Raw genomic sequence first — 15,586 nt, forward strand, 5'->3', positions numbered from 1 at the left:
CTTAGCATACTATCTGGATGAACTAGAAATATCACTTAAGGTGATTAATACCCCCGCCCCGTGACGACAGTCTTACCCAAGGAATGATCTTTCCTTGATCTTCTGCCATTTAAATGCCGTTACCATGGCAACGCAGCTTCCGACATGTCCGAAAAATATGTCTTGCACATCTTCCCACCAAGACTATTGTGTGTGCCACATTTCATAAGCTTTTGTCAAAAACTGAGGAAGTAGTTCAATCCACAAGATCTTTCCTTGATCTTCCACCATTAATATGCCGTTACCATGGCAACGCAGCTTCCGACATGTCCAAAAAATATGTCTTGCACATCTTCCCACCAAGACCAATGTGTGTGCCACATTTCATGAGCTTCAGTCGAATACAGAGGAAGTAGTTCAATCCGCAAGATCTTTCCTTGATCTTCTGCCATTTATATGCTGTTACCATGGCAACGCAGCTTCCGACACGTCCGAAAAATATGTCTTCCACATCTTCCCACCAAGATCAAGGTGTGTGCCACATTTCATAAGCTTTGGTCAAAAAACTGAGGAAGTAGTTAAATCCGCAAGATCTTTCCTTGATCTTCTGCCATTAATATGCCGTTACCATGGCAACGTATTTTCGGGTACTGTCAAAAAATGCGTCTTGCACATCTACAACCAAAGGCACACATCTGTACCAAGTTTCATGGAAATTGGGCAAAAACTGAGGAAGTAGTTTGCAACACAAAATTTTCCATCATTTTGGCTCATAATATGTGAGCTGTTACCATGGCAACATACTTTTTGTCACTGTCAAGAAATGTGTCATGCTGACCTATATCCTAAGACAAACATTCAATATGAATTCCATGAGAATTGGAAGAACACTGATGAAGCAGTTTTGCCATGAAGCATTTTGCCCTGTATTTTACCAATAACATGCCGTTACCATGGCAACGCACTTTTTGCCACTGCGGAAATATGTGTCTTGCACATTAACATATTCAGATGAACATCTGTACCTAATTTCATAAAAATTGATCAAAAACTGTGGGAGGAGTTCGCGACGCAAGATTTGTACCCATTTTTGCCCATAATATGCCGTTACCATGGCAACGTACTTTTGGGTACTGTCAAAAAATACGTCTTGCACATCTACAACCCAAGGCACACATCTGTGCCAAGTTTTATGGGAATCGGTTGAAAACTGAGGAAGTAGTTCGCGACGCAAGATTTGCAACGGACCGACCGCCCGACCGCCCGCCCGACCGCCCGACCGCCCGACCGCCCGACCGTCCGCTGATTCCTATATACCCCCTTCAAACTTCGTTTGGCGGGGGTATAATCAAAATCTACATCGATAAACTCAAAAAGTAGATAACGGATTTGGATGAAACTTGCAGGAAAGGTTTAGAATGATACAAGTAACAGATGATTAAATTTTGGTGGTGATCCAAGAATTTTTGGGGAATTTAAGAAGGATTTTTGATATTTTGGCAGGTAGGGTCAATGAACTTGGGAGTTCAGGCTGTGCGTATTTGAGGTTTGCGCATGCGCGCACTAAAGTGCGTGCTCTAGTTTCTGCTAGGGCGAGGCGCGCCGCGCATCTGAGGATTCATGATGTAACAAAGGCTTCTATGTTGGGAAATCGGGCGATTTTTCAGTGGGTTGAAATCACTGATCTCAATGGAAGAGCAAGATCACGGTGGAAAGTAGCTGCTTGGTGGAGGTCTGCGCTCTCGGAGTGCTTTTCTAGTTACCTCTGCCACAGATGTTAATTATGTTTTTGTCAGTGTTGGTTTATCGGATGTTTGTTGTTTCTTTGTTTGTTTGTCTGTGTGTAAAATATCTCAAAAAGTTGTGAATGGATTTGGATAAAACCTACAGGAAAAGTTGATGATCAATGACACAAGGTACAGATGATTTTTCACATTTTGGTAGTGATCTGGGCATATTTATGAATTTTGAAGCATATTTAATCTTTTGGCAAATAGGGCCAATGAGCCTGGGAGTTCAAGCTGCGCATATTTTAGGTTTACATACGCGCACTATAGGGCTCACATGGGTAAATAATTCCCAATGGAGACGTGTGTTAAAATTCAAAATTCAAAAAATTCTGTAAAATAGCTGGGAGAAATGAGGTGTTTCATCTTCACTAACCTGGATAAGTGAGCTATACCCTGTCATCCATCAAATTTCCACGGCAGGTTCTTCGGCTCAAACTCTGTCCAAGGGTCTGCAAAGCCAGACTACAGTTGTACGAGTCCTTTTCACTCAAAAAATCACCTATTTCCGTACACGCACCCAATGAAATATAGTTCATAATATATATATATATATACTTCAAATTCCATGAGAAAAGCTATATATATATATATACTTCAAATTCCATGAGAAAAGCGTTCATCTTCAAACCAAAATGCAGTTTGTAGAGGAATTCATACTCAATATCTGCAGCTATTCAGTTTTATGCCAAACTGCATAAATGATTTTCAATTAATTTTTTTCTCCATTTATTTTGGTATCTTTGGTACAAATTTGTGAAGGGGTCTGGGACATTCCATTTTATTTACAGGTGTGAGCCCTAAAGCGCATGCTTTGCTCAAGGTGCCATGCAGCAGGAAACTTATATGATTAAGGTAAACACAAGGCTTCTTTATCATATTAGATGATAATCAGCATGTGTGTATGGGTGGAAATGAGCTCCTTCGCACAGGTCTGCATTGTCCAAGTGCTTTTCTAGTTGATCACATTATTGCACTCTATTTTTTCACATGTGCTATTTCACTCAATTTTTCATGAGTGGATTACTACACCAGAATGATCATTGAACTGTTGGCCATTCAGAGCAGAAAAACATGCTGAACTAATGCTAATGACTTGGCTGCAGCTCCCTATTGGTCTGTGGTCGCTGTACACAAGTTAAGATCCCTGAGTTCATTATTGACAGACGTACTTCTTATTCTTAAGTGGTACAATGTAAGTAAGTTAGGACACTGACTAGCTGTGATATTTCAAACAACGAATCATGTTCGGTTGTTGGTCCACATACCCCAGTATTGGTATGTATGTGTGACAGAGTGTAGTGTAGTCTGTGAACAATACCTGTGGTATGCACTCACGTAGTTATGTTTTGACATCTTGTGGAACTTTCCCCCACCATACTGTACGTAATTCATGTAGATGATTCCAGATAAATCATGTGTTTCATAATGATTGAGGATAATCAGCTTGCAGGGTCTGAGTATAGGCATACTAACTCGGTGTACTTACTGGTAAGAATGGAAAAAGAATATGTGCCTTAGTGCAGAGAAAGCACTTGACCATTTTAGCGGCTGAATTACACTCTGGCTCCATCCGTACTTCAGAACAAATCTGATACTTACTGTACTTGCATTTCAACTAGAAGTATTTGTGAAAAGACATTTTTATACATTGGCAGTAAGGCACAGTGAGATACAGTGCAGGCTGACAAAGACATGCTTTTATGATTATTATTATGTCGTGCCAGCTACCTAGAGTTGCTGATTTCTTACTCAGAGTGAATATTGACTACCTTTTTTAATATCATAATTGTTCATGAATATGTTTATTTTTAGGACTCCCGGCTGTTGAACCAAAGTAGAGAACACACTCCAGAAAAACCCAATTGAAAGTTCACTGCTTTCTACACCAGTTTGGAGGATATTAATTGTGTGCTTCCTTATCAAGTCCGATGTACAACAATATTGAATATCCCTTTCTTAAACTCATTATCAAAAGGAAACACACGAATGCCACTGATAAAATGTAAACATTTACATTGTACCTCATCTCAAGAAAATGAACCTGGTATATATACACATATATATACCCAAGTTACACCAGGGAAATACGAATGACGAAGATTTACCAAGATTTTAAAAGGTCTGAGATTATGATCAAAGTGTGGCACAAATATCTAAAAATACTTTGTGCATGCCCCATAGTATGGTAAGCCCTATTCATTTTTTATTTCTTTCTTTTATAGGCTAAAGTAACAAGCTTCATGAAGTCATGATTATGCATTCAAGTTATCCAAAACCTCTGGACTAACATTGCTGCTTGATGACTAACAATCATTTCAGTCAATTGGTTCATTTTTATCTGTAAAATAACATCTGACAGTGAGTGGGTGTGTGTGTGTGTTACAATGTATTTGGGGGGATGAGATGCAGATGTTTTCATTGGTAAATGCAGCAATGATTGTTTTCGTTTCACATGAGAAAGATAAGAAGGGGATAGGGCAATATGCCTGAAGACAGATTTTGTTCGATCAGTTGAACTAGTGTAAATGCTGAATATTTTCGTGAATTTCTTGAGTTTAAAAAAACGCACAAAATAACAACTCTAATCGGACATGAATGTGACGTGCACGCATACATTTCTCAGTTCAATACTGGTACTCCATGATTGCAAATTTAACCACTCGCGAAAATGTCGGGAAGTCCGATTCATGAAAATTTGAACTCGCTAAATAAATACATGGCGTACAATGTGGGTCGCACTTAACTTTTTTTTTAACTAGCCAGGCGGACTACTTAGAATCAATTTTGACACTGAAGCAATATTTTGGCTAGCCAGACGGACTAGTTACTTCAGAATTTTATGATTTTTAGCTAGTCCGACATGATTTTGGGTGGCCAATGGCCAGCGGACCATCGCCAATTTCGAACCCTGATACAGTATGACATGAGATCTTTAATAGTTTATTGGAGAATTTTGTGTAACGCAGTGTTTTCATCTAGATGTATTGATAAGTTTGATCACGTTAACCCTAATCCTAACGGGTTTTTCAAAAAACTTGAAACCACCTGGGGGCCTTTTTGGCCCCCCTCCCCCTTAAGATCTCGGTCGTGGATCAAGCGATCCTCGCGAAAATTTGCACTAAGGTAGAGGCCAATGTAATCTTCAAGATTGTACAGTTAGATTTTTCAAATTTTAATTAATGTATTTCATATGAATTAATTTATGCTAATTTATGCAAAAACAATTTTTTTCCCCATAAATCCAAGACTTCTAATTTTTAGTGAACATATTCTTTTCAATATCCTGAACAATAATATTGAAGCAAAAATTTGGCTTCATAATCACTTCTTATGTATTTTATTGTTTATTGAATTTCTTATGTATTTCTTTGTTTTTTACGTTTGGTTTTATTGTTTTTTCGTCAAAATTTGTCGCAGAAACTTTTTAAAGCATAATCAGGCCAAAATAAATCATTATCAGCCATTGAAAGTAAAAACATTTATTTTTATATGAATTAATTGCAAAAAGACAATTTACCTAGGATTTGTACACAAAATCATGTTTTTGAACAATTTTTGGGTCGACGAATTTTTTTCCAAAGGGGCGTGGCTTTCAAAACAGTATGTCCGGGAGCGACAAATTTGATCTCAAAAGTTGCACGATACTTGAAAGAAAAAAGTCATAAAATGTCGCGGCGAGAGCATCACGCGTTGCGGAATAATCATGCAAAACGTCGAGGGGGGGGGGGGCCAAAATGCCGCTATAGTGAGACTTATGTTTACATGGTTGCAGATCTTTGTGCAAGTCAATATCTTTTTGTACAAATTTATTCAAACTTTTTCTCTGCATGTACAAATTCATGTGATTACGTCTTGAGTGGAATACTACAGTGGCGAATCCAAAGGGGGGGGGGGGGATGCACCAGGCATGCACCCCCTCTTTATTTTTTGTTAGAACAAAAGAAATGAAAAATTTTTGATTTTGCAAAGCCGCCACCACTTTACGGAATTCCTGGATCCGCCCCTGTACTAGGCGCATTTTTTTTTTTTTTTTTTTTGGGGGGGGGGGAGGGGATCTTACATTTATATATTTGTAAAAATAAGATATTGATATCAAATATAATTCAAACTAGAAAAGCATTCTGAGAGCGCAGACCTCCACCAAGCAGCTACTTTCCACCGTGATCTTGCTCTTCCATAGAAATCTATGATTTCCACCCACTGAAAAATCGCCAGATTTCCCAAAATAGAAGCCTTTGTTACGTCAAAACCCTCAAGATGCGCGGCGCACCTCTCCCCAGCAGAAACTAGAGCACGCATTTCAGTGCGCGCATGAAAACCTCAACAAGAGACCTGGGGGTCATGCGCTCACCTGAGTATCGCAAGTTCACCTTCCATGCATTCTTGCAGACTCTAACATTGGAAACTTATAGTGGGGGTAGTTTTGAGAGCTGGGGGCATGGTGTCCATTTACATATTCCATCACACTGGTAAAAATACCTGCCAAGTACACTGTACTTTATAGAATGTTGGATTATGCAGCTTGGGAAAAAAAAAGAGACTTAAATCCCTATCACTTTTGATTAGAACTAGAGAAAAATATTATTGAATATTCATTAATTTAGGAGGTTTGGACCTCTGGGGCCCCCAAGGAAAGCATGGTGTCCATTCAAACACTTTGAGATCTTATCCCCATGGAAATGCTACTTGCCAAGTTTGGTGAAAATCCATTATGTTGTTTTCAGCAAGAAGATGAAAATTTAGGCCCACATTTGGACCCCCCCCCCCCCCCATCCCATCCCGCTTCCTTGGGTCCGAAGGGGGGGGGGCACCCCTCATTCTCCCATGAACAAACTTGAAACAACGGTTATCAATATACTGACTCATTGTATTAACTTAGCTCAATCACTTCTGGTTCTAGAGAAAATCTGTAATGGTTCCTTACAGGAGGGGGAGGGGGGAGGTGGGACCCCTGGGGGCCCCCAGGCTGGGCATGGTGCCCATTTGATGGAATTGAGATTCTATACCCCTAGGGATGCTACCTGTCAAGTGTGGTGAAAATTTGTGATATAGGGTTTTCCAGAAAAAGATGGAAATTTACGATTTCGGTCCAAATTTAGGCCCCCTGGGGTCCCCCGGGAGGGGCATGGTGCCCATTTGATGGGGATGAGATTCTTTTCTCCTAGGGATGCTACCTACCAACTTTGGTGAAAATTCATAATGGCATTTTCAAGACAAAGATGAAAATATACAATTTGGGCCCCATTAGGACCCCTCTCCACCCCCCCTCCCCTGGGTCCCACGGGGGGCACCCCTGATTCCGCCATGAACAAACTTGAAACTATAGTCATCAATGTACCAATTCATAGTATTAACTTTAAGCTCTATCACTTCTGGTTCTAGAGAAGAAGATTTTTTAAGATTCCTTAATTCTTTTTTTTTTGGGGGGGGGGGGGGGGGTTTGGGCCCCTCTGCAGGCCCCCCAGGTGGGTTATGGTGCCCACTTGAAGAAATTGAGATCCTATCCCCCTGGGGATGCTACCTGCCAAGTTTGGTGAAAATCGGTTTAGGGGCTATTCCACAGGTTGGTGGACATGAGCTTAAAAAATCAAATTCAATATTTTTCTGTGTTATTTTCATTTTTAGTCCTTCACACATGATATTTTCAGGAACCAAAAATAAAAAGTTAATTTTCATATGTTTACTTTGGGAAAAAATGGTTGAAAGTTGTGACTTCCATCCTGTACAAAAATACACGAAAAATTGTGAAAAATGGAATATGGCATATTACCATTTCATTATTGCAACATCATGCCAGTTTATTCATTTCTGAATTTTAGAAGACTCAAATTACCTAAAATACACAACAGCTTTTCAAGTAAATTTGTAGAACTTGTTCAAAAATAAATATTGTAAGCCACTTAGGCGATGTAACGTGAGTAACCAAAAAAAACTGACTTTGTTTTCTGAGAGAACAATTCTTCACATTAAATTGGTGGGATTTGAAATTCTCTTCCTTCAAACAAACTTTGACAAGGTGATGACTACCAAAATCACAACAGAATACTAATCTTTATAAAAATGATGAAGAAAAACTGTAACGTGAGTAACCTTGTAACGTGAGTAACCATTTTGTAACGTGAGTAACCAGCAAAAATTATGAATTCAGGTAACATTTACTGTGGGATGGCAAATTTTAAGTCTTGTGGTAAGCTTTGAAGTTATTTTTGGTTCATTAAAAGTGAAATGAGAGTACCCCTCTCTGATGTGACTCTTTCCTCATCAAAAATAAACAAATAAATGAATAAATATGAGCTTGGTACATGGCATTGTCAATTTTGGAAACACATGCTCTTTTCTACAAGGTGTTCCCAGATGTCAAAGTGGGAAAGTATAGGGCCTAAGTAAAATTTACTGAACTTTGTCTCAATCATGTCCAACTTTCAAACAAGCTTCCCCACAATGTTTGTTTTTAAAATATGTAAATATCAAGAGAACTTCATATTGGAAATTAGTGCTCTTCACAAAGTATCATTACCATGTCCCATTCTGCATGAGCTCCCAGAGATCTAGAGATTCTTGTGTACATAGTGAACCTACACGTAAGTGAGCATGCTGAATGAATGAGTGCAATTTGTGCAAGGATGGTGGAGATTCATAAGAATCATGAACTCTGACAGTGCTGGTACCCAGCAGTACATTTGGAAAACTGTGCACAGAAGATAACCGATAAATGAAAGCTGTTGAGGAGAGCACCACACATGACCTAGTCGATTACAACATACTGTAGTTTGGTGCCTCAGTTCCTCCAACATAACAAGCGTCACCAGGCATAGTATATGAGGACCAGACATGCAACCAAACAACCAACAATAATTATTCTAAAGAAGCCCTCATTTAGGTTCATTTCAGCAAAAATTACACCTGTATTGCTCAAGATAAGATCCAGAGTACCTACTGGAATCAAAGGCAGGTTAATAGTCTTTTTTACAGTGGCAGTGTGGCATTCTGGGTCTCAGCACTCCCACGTCAACACATTAGACAATCTTGCCCACATAGAAGGAAACTGTGCTGGATGGCTAACCAGATCATGTGAAAAAGGATTTCTCTGGTCAGATGGCCCAGCATCATAATTAAAAAACAGAAACATGGCAGCATCACTGTACACACTGCATAGATAAACTCTAGATTTAGTGGAACTTTTTAGACACATCCGATGGCCAGTGACTAGTGGACAGGATAGCTATATTTGTGAAACATCAAATGTGGGGTAAAGTAAGGATCAGAAAAGCTAATATGTGTGATGCTACTACATCTGTTGCTGCAGTTAAGGGCATGAAGGGTGTAACAGTGGCAGTCCTGTCACAAGCTGAGATGAAGGCTAGAAATTTTCTTCATATTGGTATCATATATGAAGCCACACACCCCATTCCAGGAATCACAAGCATAAATCGTATCTATTTTTTCAAAAGCTTATAGGTGATCTCAAAATTCCTGATTTCTGCGGATGCAGCAAGTCAAGTTTAACCAGAGTCAGAGGAGGCACAAGAGAACCCATCTATCTATTAGAGACTGGTATACAGTGGAGTAAGACAGAAGAATATATCCTGGAGAAGTAATTGCTGTTGGCCAAGAGAATAAGTACATATCAAGTATAATGTACACTGTATCTGTAATGGAGCAAGTTGGGATGCATTGGAAATGGCCCAACCCTTGTAATCTTTTACATGAAATAGAAGATGTTTAATGAAAAAAAAAATTGTAGATGCACCAGCTATCAATATTGGCAATAATTGTGGACACTTTAACTTTCAATACAAACACATATCAGCTGGATAGTATGGTCAAAATGCAGGTTAAATGACATGGACAGTAGTATCAAGAACGGAGAGCTCAATGTGAACATTTGATTTGGATTTGTAGTCTATGTCTAGGGTCTATTGTTATAGCCAATTAGAAGAGTATTTAATTATGTTTGTCTATTTTTTATACTTACTGTTCTTTTTTAATTGATGCTGAAGCAAGAAATTAAATTGAATGCATTTGTTGAGTTTTTTTCATTTGCAAAGCCCATGCCAGATCTCATACAGTATAGAAATAGCATACAAACTGTCCAATTTAGTAAAAGAGAAAAGGAAACGTACTCAGAATGTTATCTTTAAACATAAACTGGTCTCTGATGTCCTACACACATTATTTCAGAAAAAGAAACTTGAATGCTACACACATTATTAATTTTTTTGTGACGTTTATATTGAGGACCATACATGGACAAAATGTGACGTGAGTAACCGTAACGTGAGTAACCACCTTATCTGCACCCCAAGAAAAATCCATGCGTTTGTTATTTTTCATACTATATACAAAGTTTGTCTCCCTACTGTACTTCTTTGAAATGGATATAATTAACTTTCATAAAGGCTTGGTATGAGGACACTTTTCACTTTTGTCGACTTTTCATTTTATGCATGTCCAAATCATGTAACGTGAGTAACCGACACATTTTAAAGATTTGCCAGGAGCATATCGAAATTTCTCAAGTTTTGTTTTTATACAAAGGATAGTCAGACTGTATACTTTGTTGTGATAAAAAGTTGTTTGGTTCATATCTATAATAAGGGAGTTACAGCTCCAGGAATGAGTGAAGGTTTCTCCAAGTGTAACGTGAGTAACCGTGGAATAGCCCTTAGGGGGTCTCAAGAAGAAGACGAAAATGTAAAAAGTTTACACACGCCGGACGAAGAACGATCGCAATAGCTCACTTCAAGCTAAAAATGCGCAGCTTGAACTCCAGTTCATTGACCCTACCTGGCAAAATACCGAAAATCCTTCATAAAATCCATAAAAATTTCCTGATCACAACTAAAATTTTATCATTTGTTACTTGTGTCATTCTCAACATTTCCTGCAAGTTTCATCCAAATCTGTGCGCAACTTTTTGAGTTATTTTGCACACGGACAAACTAACTAACGAACGAACGAACAAACAAACCAACGGTAACGAATCCATAACCTTCTCCCTTGGCGGAGGTGATAAAGAATACCACCAGAAAACAAGATTGTTTGTGTGTGTCACTGTATTTGTGGTTAACAGCATTCCCTGAGGCACTTTAATCTAGTGTTTTCCTGAATGTTACATTACTTTACAGTTGCAGTTTTTCAACAGAAATTCCCAAATCAAAGATCTTGTAAATGCCGCATTAACTTCAATTACAGCTGTGGTGGCGCCAAGAAATACCGCTAATGACGCACAAAGACAGCCCGAAGATGGCTGGAAAACCTCAAACCACCAGGCTTCGGAATTAAATTATGTAGTGGCTGCACACATACGACGCTCAGAGACGAACACACGCAATCGACTCACAGAGAACCAAGCATGGTCTACTTACCTCTGGAGGGCATCCCGACCATCTGCTTGCGAAGTCTCTCCCGGCGGTCGCCCATCGACATCTTGGAGAAGGGCGAGTAGAACGTGTCTTTCTTTGCGGTGATCTGGGGTGCGACGATGCACGTCAAGGGATCCTTCACTGTGGTTACAGCCTTCATGAAGGGGCTGTTGAATGCCATGACTCCTCCTCAACTGCAAGGCAAAGAAAGACACACACATGAACACCGAAAAAAAAAATAGTTAAATACATAAATTACATTTATGCATGAGTGAATGAAAACTTACATCATCATAAGGGGGGGGGGGGGATAAGTTTGAAATGAAGTTTCACTTGATGTTCAATTACACTTCCTCAACGGGTTAATGGCTGCAGCTTCAGCAAAGTTGTGGAATATCAAGTTTAACATATTTTCACAACATTGTAATATCCATCAGAACTAAATCTGCAACTTACATGTAGCTGATGCCACCATGTCAACAGCTCCCAAGTCCTCTACTGATCTGCAAATTGTATCTCAAACTTGAACATTCAAGTACTTTCTCGTTCTAAACCTGATTTTGATGAAGCTTGGACTATACTGTGTAGTTTTACTCTATTAACTATCAGTAAACTATACAAGGTGTGCCATTTAGGTTATATTTCCACTTCTTGAAGGTGCATCTTAAATCTTCCTTAAATCTTTACTTACAGAAAAAAAAAATACAGGGTATTGGTAAGAGTTCAAACGTCCGTATCTTCTACTGGCAAAGATTTCAGCAACAACAAAAAAGTTTGGCTTTTTTTGCTGTTGCTTTTTGAACTTTTTTTCCCATGTTGAAGTGGAACTGAAATGTGCCCCAAAATTTCAAAGAACAAAAATGTACAAAATGAAAAAAAAAAAAAAAAGCAGCTCAACTTCAGAAAATGAGTGATGATCAGTTTTGATGGCCAGCAGCAAAAGAAAAGAAAGTGAATAGACCAGTTCCACTTTGTGCACGAGCAGAAAAAGGTTATATTTGTACCAACAGGCATTTGGGGTTTGTTAATTCACTGCAAAAAGCATCTGTGAGGTGATGATTATTCATGTACATGTATCTTTTATATTGATATAGATAGTGCTTGCAAGCACATCCACCTGACAGCAAGCCTGGTATTTGGCAATATCAAAAGAAAATGTTGGTAATGCATTCAATACAATACAATGAAATGGATGCCTCCTGAAATGTCAACTGGCCATTCTGGTCACCTGGTCTAAACGCAAGTTCATTCTTTGTTTGAATATGAATTCATAAATTGTTATGTCGGGCCAGCTTATGCATCATGTAGCTTTGAAAACGAGTGAAGTGCCTAACCAGCTGAGAAAAAAAGAAAAGTCATTTGTACCAATGTGTACATGAGCTAATTACGAACTGGCTTATTATGTCTTACGCACTTAATTTCTTGGTACATCTATTTGTAAAGTACTATAAAACCACAAATTAAAATGCATATGAATTTCTTACTGTAGTTAAATTGTATTAAATGCATTGGGTGCCAACGGCAATTCGCGAAAATTTCATACTGCAAATATTTCTTGCTTTACAGTACCTGTACTGTTGCTGATTCTTATTATGGCATGCAATATTGCAAGATGTTGCCAGCTTGTGGGTGGATTTGGGGAGTTTCCAACAATTTGCTGAATTATTCTGGCGCCAATCTTCCCCTCTTTTGAAAGCTGGGATTATTGCTGGAGCCAGTTCCTTCAAGCTGAATGCTCAAGGAATAATTTTTCATGGGATCACATTACAATTTGCTGTGTGTTTTATATGAGTGCTACACAAAATGTTTTGTGTGTAACAGTTTCTTTACATAGGATTGTCCAGAACTTTGTTTATAATATTCTCCCAGGATTAAAACTGTTGATCGAATTTGAGAAGTGAAATTATTAGCCAATGCTCATTGCTTAAATCTGTCATCAGAAAAGATTCACATGTGCGTCTGCAGGCTCTGCTACAATAGAATTATTGATTGATTGACTACTAGTATGCTATTTAAAGGTACTGTTTACCATTGGGAGCAGCGATTTATTAAAAAAAAAATGTTCGAGTTATCACATTTGATGCATATCATATACATGTAACATCCTACCATAAAAAAAGTGCAATAAAGCCTAAAATATAGGGAGATATCACTGATTTTCTCAATAAACCATAATTGTAGAGAAACAATCTTAGTTCTACTGTTCACATTCTGTATAATAACAATACTTAACACTGATTATGCTGATTAACATTTTTACACTGGTTGTTTGTATCCTAACTCACATTTTAAAACTATTTTTATGCACTAAAAAAGTTGGGCTTTTGTTTCATCTGCAAATGGCAAATGATGCCTTTACAGCACTGCTTTGTCATCCGCCAAAGAGAATAAACGGAAATCTGAACATAGGGCATTTATCGCCAGTTGTGCTTTTTTTTTTTTAATCGTAGTTCAGAATTTTAAAATTGATTAATTGAAAGATGTTTTCATACAAGAGAAATTATTCCAGGTAGACCTTGCCAGTTTCATTTACATCCCAGCAAAATATGACTTTTTTTTTTTTACAGTGATGTTTTGTTTTCTCTTTCAAACTTGATATTGGCATAGCAATGTATTCATTGCCCTCAATGTGTATTCTTCCTGATATTGATCTTGGGTTATTTCAGCAATTATGCTTCCTTGGAAGTACTAAATAAAACAACAATAAAACCCTGATGTCAGTCAAAGTAGTGATGAAGAAGTCACACTGACAATGAAACCAAAGAGTAGCATGAAAAGGCATCGCTGTGCAAAGATATTGGCTTTACAATGTGGGCGAGGGAGGCTCGTTTCACATCAAATACATGATGTATTCTTGGAATATCAGAAATTAAAATGAACCTGCCATACTCCTTCTCTGAGCCTAACAAAAGCTAAATGAAATGCCACAATGAAAGGGCTTCTCATGAACAGCATGAAAAATAGAAGATAAGTCTGGGCTACATTTGGAGAGGCATTTCACTACTCTATCAAACTGTAGATACCAAGACATTTCTTGGGCTACAAGGAACTTACAAAGAGCCATTACCCGAAGTGTTGCTATGGTAATGCCAATCATCGTCCTTCACTGTGATTGCCAAATTACTTATACTACCAAGTCTTCTGAATCTTGGTATACAACTTGTAGATCTAGGAAGTGTGACACATACTTCAAGTTCAAAGAGGAAATTGCACATTGTAGTCTCCAATACTCAACTTTGGCTGTTTTCTTTTTTCAGTTAATTTCAAAGAAGCACTGACTACCTACGATTTCCGAAGGCATTTTGCATTTCACATTTGAGAGGTGCCACACATTGATCCGAATTTACATGTATTTTAATGGGAGTATCCGTTCAACCATGTATTCAAGTTATTCCTGAATATCTTGAATGAACACTGGCTCGAAGTGAAATCTGCAAATGGCCAAAACAAGCATAAAAGATAAATAGCACTGTACATGCATGGGAGACCTAAAATTGATCTGCTGCACTGTCGGATTTGTCCCCGGATACAACAATACATGTTTTCCAGCACTCGGAAGAATTCCACTTCTAGTCTGCTTCTCATTCCCGCTATTCATCAAAACCTTTCGGCACTATAAATAGCTCCGCCGATTACAGGATGGGACATAAGTACTTACATCTCACTCTTACGACACATACATAACACAGGTTTGCTGTTGCTTCACTGGAAAATGGATGTAAACAAATACTGGCATGAGGTATCATACAAAATGTATAAAAATATACATTGTACTGTGCCAAAACAGAGAAAGTAACCATCACAAATGTCAATGTATGGCATGCGCAAAAAAAAATGGGTTGCAAAGCTAAAATGAACAAATCTTGTTATGAAAGAGTTCAGGGAAAATGGTCAAAAAGTAATTTTTTCCATAATTTGATTGTGTTCACTTTAATGTCTTGTTGTGCAACAGCAAATTGTGCAAAAACGCTTTCCTGTACAGTTGTTTTCCAAAGGCTCCCCGCTTACATCATTATCCTCTGGCACAAAATGATGCATAGTCTGAACAACAACAAAACATTTGAGAAAACAGGTATTTGAATGACAACAATGACCAAGGTACTCCCTCGCCAGGCATGTAATGTCTTCAGAGTTTGCACCTATTGACACTTCTTAAATCACAAAAAAAGCATGTCAAGTATTTCTCTGACAACCTTCCGTACGCAACATGCTCAAAGGAAGCAAACATATTTTGTAATATTCCTTTTATTCATTTTGATTCCTTGTAGCATTATCCAGTCGTCTTGGGTGTAAAACATTTTATGTGTGTATTTTGTTTTGCTGTTTTTTCTGTCAAAAGAATGTTATTCTTAGCTATGCGCTGAGTGTGTGTCTACAAAAGAAGCTATTTGTGATATGTACCAAGTGCGCTGCTGATTTATATACCTCAACAGTGAACTGTCAACAATGAGT

General features: G+C 38.2%; 1 protein-coding gene across 1 annotated transcript in view; it reads right to left on the bottom strand.

Annotated features, from left to right (window-relative positions):
- The window catches only part of LOC139713886 (F-box/LRR-repeat protein 21-like), a 60,522-nt gene that overhangs the window by 18,405 nt on the left and 26,531 nt on the right, over positions 1-15,586 (bottom strand). Inside the window, exon 2 of the mRNA XM_071625589.1 lies at positions 11,138-11,328. Coding sequence (XP_071481690.1) covers positions 11,138-11,315 — 178 coding nt within the window. The 5' untranslated portion in view covers positions 11,316-11,328. The remainder of the gene's footprint in view (positions 1-11,137; positions 11,329-15,586) is intronic.

Source organism: Diadema antillarum, unplaced genomic scaffold, assembly GCF_040938485.1.
Source record: "Diadema antillarum isolate AM-2024a unplaced genomic scaffold, OU_Dant_1.0 seq00002086_RagTag, whole genome shotgun sequence".
Classification (NCBI taxonomy): Eukaryota; Metazoa; Echinodermata; class Echinoidea; order Diadematoida; family Diadematidae; genus Diadema; species Diadema antillarum.